General features: G+C 33.6%; 2 protein-coding genes across 5 annotated transcripts; both read left to right on the top strand.

Annotated features, from left to right (window-relative positions):
* The first annotated feature begins 1,198 nt into the window (after window positions 1–1,198).
* On the top strand, window positions 1,199–10,316 carry LOC148625683 (uncharacterized). Of its 4 annotated transcripts, none has more exons than XM_088569363.1 (5): window positions 1,199–1,330; window positions 7,018–7,156; window positions 7,371–7,747; window positions 8,166–8,205; window positions 9,592–10,316. In XM_088569363.1, the coding sequence occupies exons 2-5, from the start codon at window positions 7,058–7,060 to the stop codon at window positions 9,775–9,777; spliced, it is 702 nt and encodes a 233-aa protein (XP_088425489.1). In that variant the 5' UTR covers window positions 1,199–1,330; window positions 7,018–7,057; the 3' UTR covers window positions 9,778–10,316. The 4 variants fall into 4 exon arrangements, with proteins under 4 accessions (XP_088425489.1, XP_088425486.1, XP_088425485.1 ...); XM_088569360.1 differs by lacking the exon at window positions 1,199–1,330 and adding an exon at window positions 3,198–3,345; XM_088569359.1 differs by lacking the exon at window positions 1,199–1,330 and adding an exon at window positions 5,305–5,467.
* A 357-nt stretch (window positions 10,317–10,673) lies between these two features.
* Window positions 10,674–14,883, top strand: LOC148625682 (uncharacterized). The gene is made up of 4 exons (XM_088569358.1): window positions 10,674–11,026; window positions 12,600–13,126; window positions 13,422–13,479; window positions 14,628–14,883. The coding sequence occupies exons 1-4, from the start codon at window positions 10,937–10,939 to the stop codon at window positions 14,775–14,777; spliced, it is 825 nt and encodes a 274-aa protein (XP_088425484.1). The 5' UTR covers window positions 10,674–10,936; the 3' UTR covers window positions 14,778–14,883.
* The last annotated feature ends 47 nt before the right edge of the window (window positions 14,884–14,930 follow it).

The raw sequence follows: 14,930 nt of genomic DNA, 5'->3' as shown, positions 1-14,930 counted from the left end.
ATCACTCATATGATATGTCCTTGCTCGAAGTAATCGGAAACCTGCGTCTACGAGACCCGCGGTTACTCTATCCAATGAGAGACCTTACAAAATCGTGATGAGAAAATTCATCTGCATATCCAAAGGATTCTGTAAACTAATTTGCATACAAAATTGACTTTTATGACACAAAATTGACTTCTGCGACCAAAAAAATGACTTTTGTGGAACAAAATTGACTTTTGTGACATAAAAATGAATTTTGTGTTAAGTTGCATGCAAAAGTGAATTTGTAATGATATAACTCAATTTTGTAAACACAAAATTTAATTTTGTCATAATATTTCTCAGTTTTGTATGCGAATTAGATCACAGAATCCAAACTAAACTAATTTGCATACAAAATTGACTTTTGTTACCCAATATTTAAATTAGGTAACAAAAGTAAACTCTGTGATACAAAAATGATTTTTTTCATGACAAAGTAACTTTTGTCCACTGAAAGATTACTTTGTATGACAAAATTTTAATTTGCAGTATGTTATAAATTTGTTAATCTGAACTCATTTTTGTTGAGTACAAAACCACAAGAGTCCCATTCGGTGCCCCTAATTAAGCCAACATCTGGACCCGCTCCTGATGTTAGGATGTTTATTCATCAGATATAAACACCGACGTATGTGTTTTCTTACCGTTTTCATACGAGGTACGTTTTTCTTACAGTATTTACAGTTTTAAATAACGATCGAAGGGAGACAAATCTGGTACCCCTAACTGTTTAAGTGATAATTTTTATGATTTCTCATGAGTTTATAAACATTGAAAAATAAATCTTAAATCATTGTCTATCTTGGAAATCTTGGAATGGTTTACTTTCATAAAACGACAAAATTAGCTGAATCGGATACATTTTGTAGGGTACATATGACCTGTTAAACGAAAACCAGAAACTTTTTCGGCAAAATATTGATCATTGAAATAAATTTTATTCAAACAGGTCCTAGAATCGCTTTTAGAATGCTGAGATTTTGCAATATTCAATCCTTTTGAAAGAACTACAAACTGTTTCACCACTTTTTTTGGCACTAATTAATTCTTTTTTTTTATATTTCGTTCAAATATTTTTTTTGTTTATTTTATTTCTAAAGGAAAAGGGAGAAAGTCGTGCTACGTGCTCGTGAAAGCGTTTCCACCATCACCGTGTGTGCGTCAGTGTATTATTCAACACTTCGTGTTTTGAAAGAACTTGATCGATACAAATATATCATCTTTTCTGTTACGTATTATGTGTAAATTATTCAATTTCTATCGATTTTAACATGCTGTTCTTTGAAGTGGCTGATCTTGACAGGTAAGGATCGGATGTTGTCGTTTAAATCATTATGTACTTTTAAATTTGAATTATAGTTCATAAAATCGTCACATCTTAAATGTAAAAGAAGGATGGATAAATTTTTAACTGGGTAAAAATTAAAGGGTGTGTTTTTTAAATGGTATGCTACATCTACATGGGATTGAATGAGATGGAAATACGAACAAACGACAATCTCCGTTTACACTTTATTCATTTTTGAAATGGTCTAACTTTTAAGGATATGATTTTTTTTTCAAGCACGCAAATATGAATAGGTTAATAGCTATTTATAGTAATAAAGATATTTATATATAGTTAAAGAAATCACTTGCAGTCAAAATGTAGAGGATTTATTCCTATCATGTTCTTTTTTCCCCTATTCCTTTTCCACAGTTGATTGCTTAGTTTTTATTGTTTTTATTTATGTTTGTTTGTGTGTTTGTGTGGGTTTTGTTTATTCATTTATTTATTTATTTATTCTTGTCACTGAAGGCCCTACACAACGATTGCACTGGTGAAAAAGTGAGGACTGCCAACTGGCCTAAGGGGCGTTCCAGTAATTTCCATTTTTTTCTATGAACAACAAACTTTTTTCAACCATCACCTTTTGATCCACAGATGGATTGGTAAAAGAAAAGGAAAACATGAAAAAAACGTCGTCAATCATGAAAAAAATAACACTAACATTGTTTCGCCTGATTTAAAAATGTGATTGGTTGCCTAGCAATAACTACTACAGCATGACAGGTGTAAAACTTTCCCACAGGCCGACTTGTTATTTTTTTCCTATTACCAAAATTGCAATTACATGTTTGAGTTTAACTGCAATAATTGCTGACGTAATCCTATTTACAAATTGACACCTACAACAATTATTAAAACCTTTTCGTCTCAATATAGAAATTCAATAATACAAGAACATAGAAATCATTTATTTTGTCCCCACTATATAATAGTGTTGATTATACATTCTTGTTCTGGAAGTAGTGCACTTCACTGTAAGTCATTTCTGTCGAGATTTTTTTGTTCCTTTGTTTATGTTTTTGTTTTCCTTTGTATTTTTGGAGGGAGGGGTACAAAATATAGTTAATAAAAACAATCTGATGAACATTGTTAAGATATTTACTGTGACGAAATTCACATAATGGACTAGATATGGTCATTGCTGTATTTATGACCGTTTCAACTTCAATGTGTTATTTGACCAGCAACAAGATATGGGAGGTGGACAGGGGGTGGAATACGGGGGTTAAAGAGACGGAAATCAGTGGCCGAAGGGATGGGGAACGGTGGTGGAGGTGACGGGGAACGGGGAGTGAAATATGGGAAGTGTGGTTGTGAACAATAACCAGGGGTAAAATAAAGCAGTCGGAAAACGGTGGTCAGGAGGGTGGGAGACAGTGTCTACGCTTCCAGACCCCTTTCATTTTACCGTCGGTTATATTTCCTAACCATAATACCCGCTACACGTATTTTTCACTCCCTGTATCCTGCCTCGTCAACCGCAGTTTCCAGCCCCCTCCACCATCGCCCCCTTTCAACCTCCGATTTCCGCCCCTCAGCCCCCGTATCCCAATATCCATGTCTACCTTCCCATATCCAGAACAATTAATTGTATTGCTCCAATATACAACTGTGCCTTGTAGGTGCATTACTTGAAATATATTATGCATGTTTTTGTGGCTAACCATTCGATCGCTATCAAGAAAAAGTGGGAAGTTGAACAATAGAATGTAGACTAACTCCATGTATATCATTTACTACAGACCGATACGGACAAATGACACATAAACCAAGTACAGACTATAATGTCGGAAGCTCCGATAAGTAACCCATTTTTTATGTTTTGTCCTCTTAAAATGAAGATTATCTTGATCCGTGGTTTGTTTTCAGTCGTGTTATTGTCATTAGTACAGATAGGATTGAATATGCATGATAAACATGTGATTTTGTGTGTTACTGTGATCTCAAGTCAATGTCGTTCGTTCACGATATTTCATGTGCACATGAAGGTTAGTCAGTGTTAAAGTCGAAGTAGTCACGAATTTTTTAACATCGCTGAATACCAATGAAGAGCAAAATAGGTTAACATCTTATAGGTGAAACTTATACGTGTATTTTTTTTTTTTTTTTAATTTTTTCTTGTTTGTTGAAAAATATTTGTTCAAATACTATCGCAAATGTTATCAGCTTAAACCTTTGCACAAGCATAGTTTAAAACTTGTATTATCGATAAAAATATTATATATATGCAAACACATGTGCAATAATGATATGTATGCTGGTACGTACATGTACAATGTATTCTATCAAAGAGTGTATAGATTGGAGAGTTTTTGCTTTGCTCTAATTTGTTTTGGCTTATTTTTAAGTTCGTTCCTCATTTTCTTGCACGAATGAGTGATTTTTCACCCAAATTCCTTATCATTAAAAAACTGCTTTTCATTTCATACCTATATTCCATAAATGAATTTCTCCATCTCTAACAAACTTTTATTTTACTTTTTGCGTCTGAATTGAATTTCTGCAATATGTACCAGTTAGAACGCCAAGATTCCATACAACCAGCAAATTTGGTCTGAGTATGCAATGCTAATGATGTTTAATAGAGCGACGGGTATATATTTTTGGACGTCTTCTATGTCATCATAAACCAAAGTACGCGTTTGTGCCAAAAGTACACTGAATGGTATTAGCATGAAGTGTACTTCAAAAAACACATACAGTGAAACCTGGCTAAACCAAACCTCTTGTACTTTAGAATGTGTCCGATTTAGACAGGTGGTCGGTTTACCGAAGTTGAAAATACATTTATTTTGCAATGATTTAAAGGGACATACAAAGATGGATGGTTTAGACAGATTTTTGGTTTCTCGTGGCTTCGGTTTGACACGTTTCGCGGTACCATTAAGTATCATACTTAGATCGTCAATAGTTTATGCATAAAGTAAAGCGGTATGTTTTATCATACAATAGATGAGAATTTTAAAAGAGAAAGAGTCATAGATAATTTGATTGATTGAATGAGGTTTACCGTTAGAAAGATGATGGTTTAATGAAATAAGGATTCTTAATTGAATAAAAAGTAAAGGTGAAGTGCACCAGAAGATAAAATGGTCTATTCTATGTTCATTCCTTGAACATGAGCTCATCGGACAAACTCCGGGAGTCGTCTGTGGATTATGGAGTAAATAGAAAGATGAAAGATGTACTTTTATTATCAATTGATTTATAGCTGAGTTTCAATAGATATATTAATCGCTAGGTCGGTAAAGTGTGGATGCTTCAAGAGTTTAAAACTCCTTCTCGAAATACGATTGTCTTGTATTTAGTGGCAGTCTATAAAAATCAGACAGAGTGCGATTTATGCATGTCAAAAACCCACCGAATTCACTTATATTTCTTGTTCAGAAAGAATAACTGATCACATAACCAGTCTTAGTTTTTCGTTTAGTTGTTGCGCTTTTGAGATAAAAATATTTAGATTGTACATGAAATTGACACTTTGCAGGAGTTATCGTTCTTGATTTGGTTTCATATGGTTGATTTTAATGGTAGATAAGTGTATGATTTTCTGAAAAGGGCAGATCCGAATGTAGAAATGATTATCGTTATATGAAAGTATAGTATATGTATATGTAGATATGTAGAAAAAGCATTGTTTGTTTGGTGCGTCTTTCTACACCTGAATCACTTTACCATTGGCAGTGTCTGAATTTTATATGGATTGGTACTTAATACAGAACATAAAAGATTCTGAAATTCTGAAATATATAATGATGTTACAGCTGGTAATTAATATGATGTTTTCTTTATAAAATGTCTATATAACCAATTCACAAGTCAGAAAAAAAAATATTAAGATATCTTTGTTTCTAAAAGTTTTTGTGCCTTACCTTTGACATACACTATTTTATCAATTTTTTCACCTTTTGTATCAACAATACATTATCTAAATCAAACAAAAGGAGTTCTGCACTCCATATAGCATAGTCATTGTAGCGTCCCAACCTGCAGTGACCTATGTGTCAACGAGTGAAAACCCACCCATTGCATGTAGGATGTTTAAACTAGGATTATAAATTTTAAATTGTTTTGTGATACCTTTAACAGGAAATAATAGCAGCATGGGAGGTAGGACTTTTCTCCTTTTTAAACTTTTTGTCCTCTTTTGGGTCTTTTGTCTATATCATTCTGCTTTCTACGGGTTATCCTTGTACAAATGTACCACGTGAAACGGATGCTGCGTTGCGTTTTTATTTAAGAATTATGTGCTATTAATATGATTTTTAGGGGTTGTGTTTGAACAGTATTTTGTATCACGCCATTGTCAATGTGGGTTTATATGGTTGCTTCGTTGAGAGAATGAAAAAACCCATAGACGTATAAATATTGCACGCAAAAGTGACACCTAGTGCAAAGACGTTATTATATATGCAAAAGTGATAAAATATTGCGATGATGGTAACTCCATTTTAACTTGTATTACTGCTTAATATATATGTAATAACACAAGAAAACTAAACCCCGAGATGATATCGGTCATTATCGGTGTTGTATGATACTTCATCCATAAATCACCTGCTTTTATCGAATAAGAAAACCGTTTTAGTTTGTTGAAGAATGTACATTTACAAGAGAAAGGGAACCTTGAATAATATAACCCACCCATGTCAAAATTACTTCCAATTATTGAGACACTTGAACTTTTCTTACACGGTTTGTAGTTTCTGAGCATTTGACTCAACCATGCAGAGGAACGGCATTCGTCATTTAAGCGTGCTTAACCAGGCAGTGCTGAGGCAACATCTTACATAATATTTGCTTGAAATCTAAAATGACATCTTTCAACGGTCAATAAATATGAAAATCGAAAATGTTTGATTATTACGATAAAAGACTGATAGACGTTACTACACAGTGCGCATCTATTGTAAACGTTCGAAATGTTGATAATCAACCGTGGGAAATGCTCAAATCCTTCTCAATGTTATTAATTAATTTAAAACCATGTTTATTCAACTTTTTTATAGATAATTTGCCGTTTTTTCTATACGTTCATTCCATAGACCTTTAAATGGTGAAAAGTTTTCAATTTAAATACTATTTACGACTTCCTAATAATTATAAATAATAACATAACTAAATAATTAATTACTACCTTCCATTACGGGGATTTTATGACATTAATTACTATTTTGATCGATTAGTTTGGAGGCTTAATCAATCAAGAAGTATTAAACATATTGTGATACATATCAATGTCACAAAATCTACACATATTTATCTATCAAATCGTTTACATATGACAATATATTACAATATGTAAATAGTTTGTTCGAATGCAGTGGGAAGACCACTCCGGTATGATTTTTACATACTACATGTAGTATTATGCAAAGGTCAAATAACATTTAAAGACTGTATGCATAAGAGATTGACAAGACAAAGTTAACCCACATAATTAATATGAGTGGAATGAAGGTGCACATTTAATCAACTTCCGGAAGGTATATTTGAGCATGATTTTGTATGTATTGTAATACCATGTGGTGTTAAGTTTTACTATTATACAATTCATTTAAATTAAATTAGAATGTATATAACACCAAAATCTAGTTTTACTCTATATGATATGTATTGTGGTTACACAAAGATTCACATTTATGCATTTCATTTGTCAGGAGAAGGATAGATCCTAGAGAATGAGAGATATTACGTGCAATGAGAGAATACCTTTGTCTCATGGTGTTGCTGTGTTTTGTGAAATTTTCACTTGGATTTAAAACCAAGCATGGAGCTGTTTCTTATGCAAAAATGCAGGTAAAACAATAATTTCAATTAATTTTCAATGTATGTAAAATCTAGGGTGAAATGTTCACCTTCTATGAAAACTTACAGATCATTCAATGGTAAACATAAATGCATAACTATGTCAATTTCCGGTTTGTCGTATACTGCATTAAAGTAACGAGTGTTAGTAGTTGTTCCTTTCTATATATGGCTTCTTTAAAGAAAGTCTTGTTTTCATTCACAGATAACAAATACATCACTCGAAATTAAGATCCAAGACAAAAAACTTCTACACTCAGCTCCGTGCCCTCCACCTTGGGATCTGTATATGCTCTTCTCAGAATCAGTATGTCTTAACTGTGATCAAAGAATCGTCGTTTTGGAGAGATGCTTGGACGAATGGAATCTAGAATTGGATTGTGAACAAATTTTAAGTTGCACGGATTGTACTAGCTGTGGTTTATGCCAAAAAGATACCATGGGTGATGGTATTGTTGTCACCTTGTCTGAATCTACAGGGAAGACGGATGAAGCCGACAAGACTCACGAAGAACACGATACAACTGCCGTTGTAGTACCTGTGCTGCTGTCTTTTGTTGGGAGTGCTATAGTGTTATCAATGTAGGTATTTTTTACTGAGTACTTTTTAAAATATAAGTCATTTCATATACCCAAGTTAAGACCAACTTATGTTTCTTGGCATAACAAAAAGATATGCCCCAAAAGTATATTAGATAGCTGAAACATGTCCGTGTTTGAATTAAGCCTGCTGGTACATCGCATATTTCACATCGTCAAGTTATTCTGATATCGACAGCCTTCTGCAGAACAGCACACTTAGCAAATCATTCATGGTTTATCGGGTGAAGTCAATCTTGATTTATGATATTACAAAATCAAGAAGTTTTATTTTACATTTTATCCAGTTTAAGAGATAGATTGCATTTAAACGTTGACATTGAAGTATCAAATTCTAATGGGAGTACTCTCATGTTACAGGCATTACAATATTTATGTAATTCATCTTACTTCGTTGTAGAGTTATGGTGGTAATATGGCGAAAACGAAGACAAAAACTGGTAATTATATTTAACTTCTTTTTATTTGCCTTTTCACTTTATTTGAATCTGTCGTCCCATGACATTTGTATTTTTATAGTATGCAAATGACCTGAATTCGCACAATGTAAAGTAATTTGCACCATGACAAGATTTTGCTCTTGCATCTCTTAAAACATGCTGCTGAATAGAAATCAATATAAAGGCGGTTCAGCGAGGACAAGAACTACGTTAAACATCTGTAACTTATTTAGGAATACCAGGGTAGGAAAGTCACCCAAATTCTAGCCAGTCATGAATACAATTTTTCAATGTATTTACTATATGTCTGTATAGATTTTTGCTAATATTAGCCAGCCCTGCCAAAAATAGGCAGTTTCGGGGTGGCGGGCTGGCTATTCTTTCTAACTTTTGGAATACATAAAATATTGGCGAAAACAAAATACCGAAGCCACAAAAAATAAGGATAATACATAGAAGTGAAAATCAATGGCATGGTATAAACGTGAACAGTAAACTGATGATCTACATACACAATGTAGTTAACAGAATAAAATACATTGAATATATAGAAAACAAGAAACCTCACTAATAAACTGAAGTAATTTGTAATGTCAATTCCCACGCAAAAACGGGAGTGACATCGGGAGCTTCGTAACGGTAAGATTGTTCTGTTCCGTCAGTGACACCCTTGACATTATGTCATTTAAGGATATGACGTTGAAGCAGTTTAGTAACCATTAAGTTTAATCTGGTTCCCTGGTCAATATCATAAGCGACCCTATTTGAGAGAAACTTGTGGAACGAAAATATTACCCGGGCTGCCAGTCTACCATTAAGCTTTGAACACCCATAGTTGCATGCCTACATTTCTTGGATTACACAGTGCAAAAGGGTGAAAATTAAGATATCATTTTTGAAAATAATCACTATGAAACTTTTGTAATGATAAGCAGGTTTCGAGTGACTGAATTTATGACTGTCATATAACTATCTCAGTTGACATGCTTTATCATTGTTATTGAAGTGCATATAATTAAATACATACATTTTATGTCTTATATTCTGAAACGACAGGGAAGCGTAAGGTCCTGTCCTCGGAGAAAACCAGAACATTTCAAATCATATATGGTATAAATAAATTGTTGCAGTTTCAAATAAGTGCCGGATGCAGAGAGGGGATGCAGGGAATTGGTATTTCCTCTTTTTATTGGAAAATTTGTCAATTTTATGTGTAAAATTGACAAAAAATGGCAAATAATGTCCTTGCACCCCCTTTTTTCTGAGGAACCTCGGCTGGCATCCACCCTTTCCAAAGTGTTTGTATCTGGCCCTGCAAATCTATTCCCATTATTTATGATTACTTTGAACATATCCTTTGTGGTAAAATACGCTTTCAATTTTCAGACTGAATCAATTAAAAGACAAGAAACAGAGATCGACAACGAAGAAAATAAATACGATAGTCTTCTAAATGTGAAATCTGGGATCGTTGAAACTGACAATGAAAAGAAAGAGGTACTGGATAAGTTACTCTACCCAGAACAAGAGATAGGATACTTTGGAGATATTAAAGACTTGCACACTCCATGAGAACAAAGTATGAAACGTTCCACTTACAATGCCTTAAAACATACGGATTGCAAGCTCTTGCTAGATGGCCCAATGGTATGGATAGTGCTACCCGATAAAATGAATACTGGACAAGTTTGGTTGAAATATGGGAGCTTTCCATTATGCTGTTCACCGACACGTCCGTTATTCATTACTGATTCATATCTAGTGGTGTACCAGACGACCCGGAAATAAATTAGTGAAAACGGTTCGTACAGGTTAATGGGGACAAAGTGTGATAGTGACTTCGATTAATGAGCAGATACAAATACGTGCTGAATAAGTTCGCTTGAACAACAGTGGAAAAAGTGTTTTATAAAGGAGTGGACAGAAAAAAAAAGCTGAGCGTAGTATTCACGTCCCTTGTGAAATAAAGAACATAGCGCAAAAGTTCAATGTAAAAGCCAATGTTACTTTTAATAGATATACAAACAACATGCGAAGACCACAGTCATTGCATTTTTAAACTGAATGATAGGAATCCTTTTTTTCTAATAAAATAAGTACAGTTGTACCTATTTGGTGTGTCATTGTGTTTGTGTCATACTCTTCGTACCTCCAACCTGAAAACTCTTGCAAACATTGTTTTATTTCCTGTAGGTTATAATATCCATAGATTAAGAATAGGAACTATATGGAATTAAATGAGCTGACTCTTGATTGTGCATAAAACTGTTCGTTAATTGAATGGCACTAGCAGAAAATGGCGTGTAATTTAAGAAAGACGATGAAAGATATTCATGTACTTCAAGGAAAAATTAAATTAATGGAAAATATAATTAATTGCCCTTTTGTTTCATTTTTCAACAGGACGTGCTTATCTATTATATAATTTTCTGGCTGAACTTCAAGTAATCCTCTTTTCCTAATTCATTATCCTCTCGGTTTGTTTAAATGCATCTTTAAGAAGATAACAGATTTTAACACTCAGATTTCATAAACATGAATATTCTTAGAAATATGGACTTTGATACATGTACAGGAATATGAAAAAAGTAAACCGTAGTCTGTCTTCCTATATGCAACAGGGATTGTTTGATTAAAAATATACGGTTGACGTATTTCGTATCACCAAAATAATTAGACAGCGGATATGTGAACTTAGTGATCAGGGAAATATTACACATACCATGTTTAGATGGATAAACTGTTCAATTTTATTTTGTTTTTAATATTGGTTGATAAGAAATGTGCTGTTTTGGAACCTTGTAAAGATTTTTGCTCACTGGTAAGAAGAATTTTTAAGTATAGCAAATTCACTTTGATTTGAAATTTGACTGATTCTAGTCATTGCGCGTAAAACTCAAATTATTGGGAAGGAATGATAGATTTATATTTATATTAGAATATCGGGTATAGGCACGTGGTAACAAATAAACGTATTCACTTGAAACTTGAGTACCGGGTATAGGCACGTGGTGACAAACAAACGTATTCACTTGAACTTGAGTACCGGGTATAGGCACATGTTGACAAACAAACGTATTCACTTGAACTTGAGTACCGGGTATAGGCACATGTTGACAAACAAACGTATTCTCTTGAACTTGAGTACCCGGTATAGGCACATGTTGACAAACAAACGTATTCTCTTGAACTTGAGTACCCGGTGTAGGCACATGGTGACAAACAAACGTGTTCAATCATTTTTTGTGGAAAGTAAACAGTAGAAAGACCGATTCAGCTCGTATATATTTTTTTTAATTGGGGTGAAAAGGCAATTAACACACACACACACACACATACACACCAAAAAAAAAACACAAAAGCAAATAAATTAGAGGATACAAGACATCTGAATTAACAATGACTAACATCAATACATTTTGCATGAGAAAAGTGAGAAAAGACGTGTCTTCTAGTAATCATAATACGTCAGCAAATCCTGGTCAAATTTGTAAACCTTTCAAAGATTTGAAAATAACTCAAAACTCTTGCCTAATTTTCATGTAAGTTAATCTAAATTTAATGTTTTAGTGGTTAAACAAGGTTTTGATAACACCAATTCATTTCATCTAATCATGAAAGGTTGATGTTAAAAGCATAAAAATAATTCTTGGTTTATTTCCAGCGAATAGTGAGTGTTTTTTTTCTCTACTTTTCTTTTTTTTTTTTTTTTTTTTTTTTGACTTACGTACCCATCTTCGTGTCTTTCGTTATTTCCTCGTAACATCGGTTTTTTCCCTCTCCTACTCATCAGAAAAAAAAGTTCATTGCGTATATTTCTGCACAAATACCAATCAGACTTATAAATACTACAATGAGGAAGGAAAGCATTAAATTGAACATAATTCTTATAGATTTGTGTTAAGGAGGAAATTCCTGTTACGGGATATGATTTAAATTCAACTTCATGTGCGGATGGGGATATTTAGGACGACATGGGCGTATGGGGATGTACATACATACCACAACTGCATCAAATCACAACTGTAGATATCATATATTCAGGGGAAGGTCTGGAAATTTTTAAAGGCGGTTCTAGCGAAAAGGGGGGCTTTCAAGGCTATTATTTGCTCACTTTTTGCTCAAATAATGCACGAAAATAACTATTTTTTTCCTACTAAAATGGGACGTCTAATCCCCGGAACATCCCGTCGGATCCACCACCGTCGTTACTTCATTAATTCTCAACATTCCATCATTTGCCAAATAGAAAGTTGTTGGTTATTTAATTTTTATTTATTTATTACTACAAGTATCTTTAAAAAATAACGATAGGTTTATGATAAATAGTAATAACTTCGTGAGACGTCTCTAATACATTTCTAAATACAGACTAATTTGTATCTAATTTTCAGATATCTGAACCATTTGAGCCTTTCCGAACATTTTCGAATGGTATCAAAAAAATATTCTTGGACGACCGTCTAAGATCAGTTATATGTCCGCCATCAGAGCTGAAACATGTGTTATTCGATTGTTCTTCGATGGACGCTTGTCACTGCAACTTGTCATTAGAAGTTTACAAACAATGTTTTGGGGACAACTCATTTTGTGATGTCTTGGCCAACTCGGTAAACAGCTCATTTGCTCATAAATGCAACAAAGTTCTTGAGAATGTCTGTTCAGGTTATACATTCCCAACACTCCGGTCAACGATAGCACCATTAACATCGGCAAGGACTACAAAACTACCACAACTGCCTGCTAATGACACGTCCGGTAACAGTAGCAGGACGCCTACCCGGAAACCTTTACCAGAAACGCCTATTTATAACAGCTCTATCACCGATTCTTCTTCTGAATCCGACGAAGCTAATACAAAAACTGCGATAACAACAGTTTTTGCTCTAGGAATAATAGGTGTAGCAATCGCTACTTTAGGGTAAAATCTTTTAAGTCTGCACATTTCGTATCATGTATTTTCAAAATTTTACGTCTAAATTTACGGTTTAGTTACTTATTTCTAGTATATATATGTTAATTCTGGTTTCCGCTTTGTATCTTCAAGTTACACATGCGCTGCAAACCGGGACATTCGGTAACTAATATGATATAAGTAAATGTAGCTGTATTGTTTTTCAATTACTAGCAGTATATATATTTTTTGAAAACGAAACACTGATCGACGCTAACTTCTAGGATTTTTAAAAAAAATATTATTTACTCTAATATTTCAGAATTTTTCTTTATAAAAAGAGTAGACAGAGGACGCGAGAGCTTAATGTCAACAACCAGGTAAGCCGGATAGGCGGTCTGCTACGGAAGTATGGTTAGGGCCACTTGAAAAAAAATCATGTCGTAATAACATCATCCTATGTCGAAATTACTACATTTTGTTAAAGCAATGTTGAAATTACAATATGGTTTTGTCGAAATTACGAAATACGATGTCGTTATTACGACATTTTTTAAGTGGCCCTAACCGGCTTCCGTACTCTGCTACTCGCATTTAAAAAAAAGGAACCACTGTTTAGAACATTCATAAATCGATTAAAATTGAAAAGTTATCGTTTAATTTAATTTATCGAATAACTATCGATGAAAAAAAAATCTGGAAAAAAGTATTAATCAAAGTACAAAGTAATGCAGTTAAACTGTTAGACTTTTTCCCGTCGATTCATGGAAGCAGACATATATATGCAGCTTCAGTTCAAAATTTCATGCACCTGTATTCGATTATAAAAGTAAAAATGATACGTGATTGAAACGACAATAGATATGAATACAACCTTTAACAGACGGGTAAATGACTTTGTCGTATACAAATGACCTAGGGTAAGAGACATAACTCAAAATCAATGATATGCTTGTATCATATTTAATTTCACCGAAGCCTTTTAAGCATTCATTTGAAACAGAATGGAATGAGTCCAAGATACTTTGATGCTTTCATGAGATTGATATAAAATGGGAATACAAACATTCCAATAATTTATAAGACTTGTGTCCCTTACTCTAGGTCAGTCTCCTTAAAAGACAAATAGAATGCAAACGTTATTTAATCACCACCGGTATTTTCACGCCGCAATGGAATTAGGGGGTATGGCTGTAAAAACTAGATTTAACAAACCTTTCATTTTGAAATGCCTGTACCAAATCAAGACCATTGCAGTGCTTTTCCACCATCCGGTTTTTGCCCTGATATTGCCATTTGTTTTACGGATCTTAATTTTAGACAATTTCTTTTGACTACTGCCTAGATTTTATCACTTCGTTAATTTTCTTATTACACTTCATAAGAAGCTGTTCGTGAATGATTGTTAACTGTCTCAAATAGATTATGGAAGTATTTTCGCGAACTGAACCTACTAATAAGATTCAATGTTTTCACTTAAAAGTGTCTCATTAGTATTTTCATTGTAAATGTATTATTCTTTCCACAGGAACAACCAAGGCCTCTTTTGGCACCAAAAGAAGAAATAAGACCAATCAATGGATGTGCTACTTTCCACAAATACGAGACGGATTGTCAAAAATCTTGTGACTCAGGTGTCGTCTGCAACGTAGAAATAAACACAAATGAGGCACTGTAGTACCTCATAGGAAAAGGAGTGTGTTCTGTAAAATGTCATTAATTTATTTATTGATCTGATTGTAAATGATGAATGTAAATATTATATAAAATATTTTTATACGGTTTTTTGTTGATCAAAACTCAAACCTTTGCGTCCAAACCTATTTAGATA

This window comes from Perna viridis, chromosome 2 (assembly GCF_037379345.1).
Source record: "Perna viridis isolate PV_CMFRI_1.1 ecotype Kerala chromosome 2, ASM3737934v1, whole genome shotgun sequence".
NCBI classification, from domain to species: domain Eukaryota; kingdom Metazoa; phylum Mollusca; class Bivalvia; order Mytilida; family Mytilidae; genus Perna; species Perna viridis.
This window is presented reverse-complemented; position numbering and strand designations above follow the sequence as displayed.

Excerpts from the sequence above, each read along its gene's own strand:
- LOC148625683 (XM_088569363.1), top strand. The coding sequence starts at position 7,058 with ATGAGAGAATACCTTTGTCTCATGGTGTTGCTGTGTTTTGTGAAATTT. Across the intron at positions 7,748-8,165 it reads AGTGCTATAGTGTTATCAAT|AGTTATGGTGGTAATATGGC; the intron begins GTAGGTATTTTT and ends ACTTCGTTGTAG. Across the intron at positions 8,206-9,591 it reads GAAAACGAAGACAAAAACTG|ACTGAATCAATTAAAAGACA; the intron begins GTAATTATATTT and ends TTCAATTTTCAG.
- LOC148625682 (XM_088569358.1), top strand. The coding sequence starts at position 10,937 with ATGGATAAACTGTTCAATTTTATTTTGTTTTTAATATTGGTTGATAAG. Across the intron at positions 13,127-13,421 it reads GTAGCAATCGCTACTTTAGG|AATTTTTCTTTATAAAAAGA; the intron begins GTAAAATCTTTT and ends CTAATATTTCAG. Across the intron at positions 13,480-14,627 it reads AGCTTAATGTCAACAACCAG|GAACAACCAAGGCCTCTTTT; the intron begins GTAAGCCGGATA and ends TTCTTTCCACAG.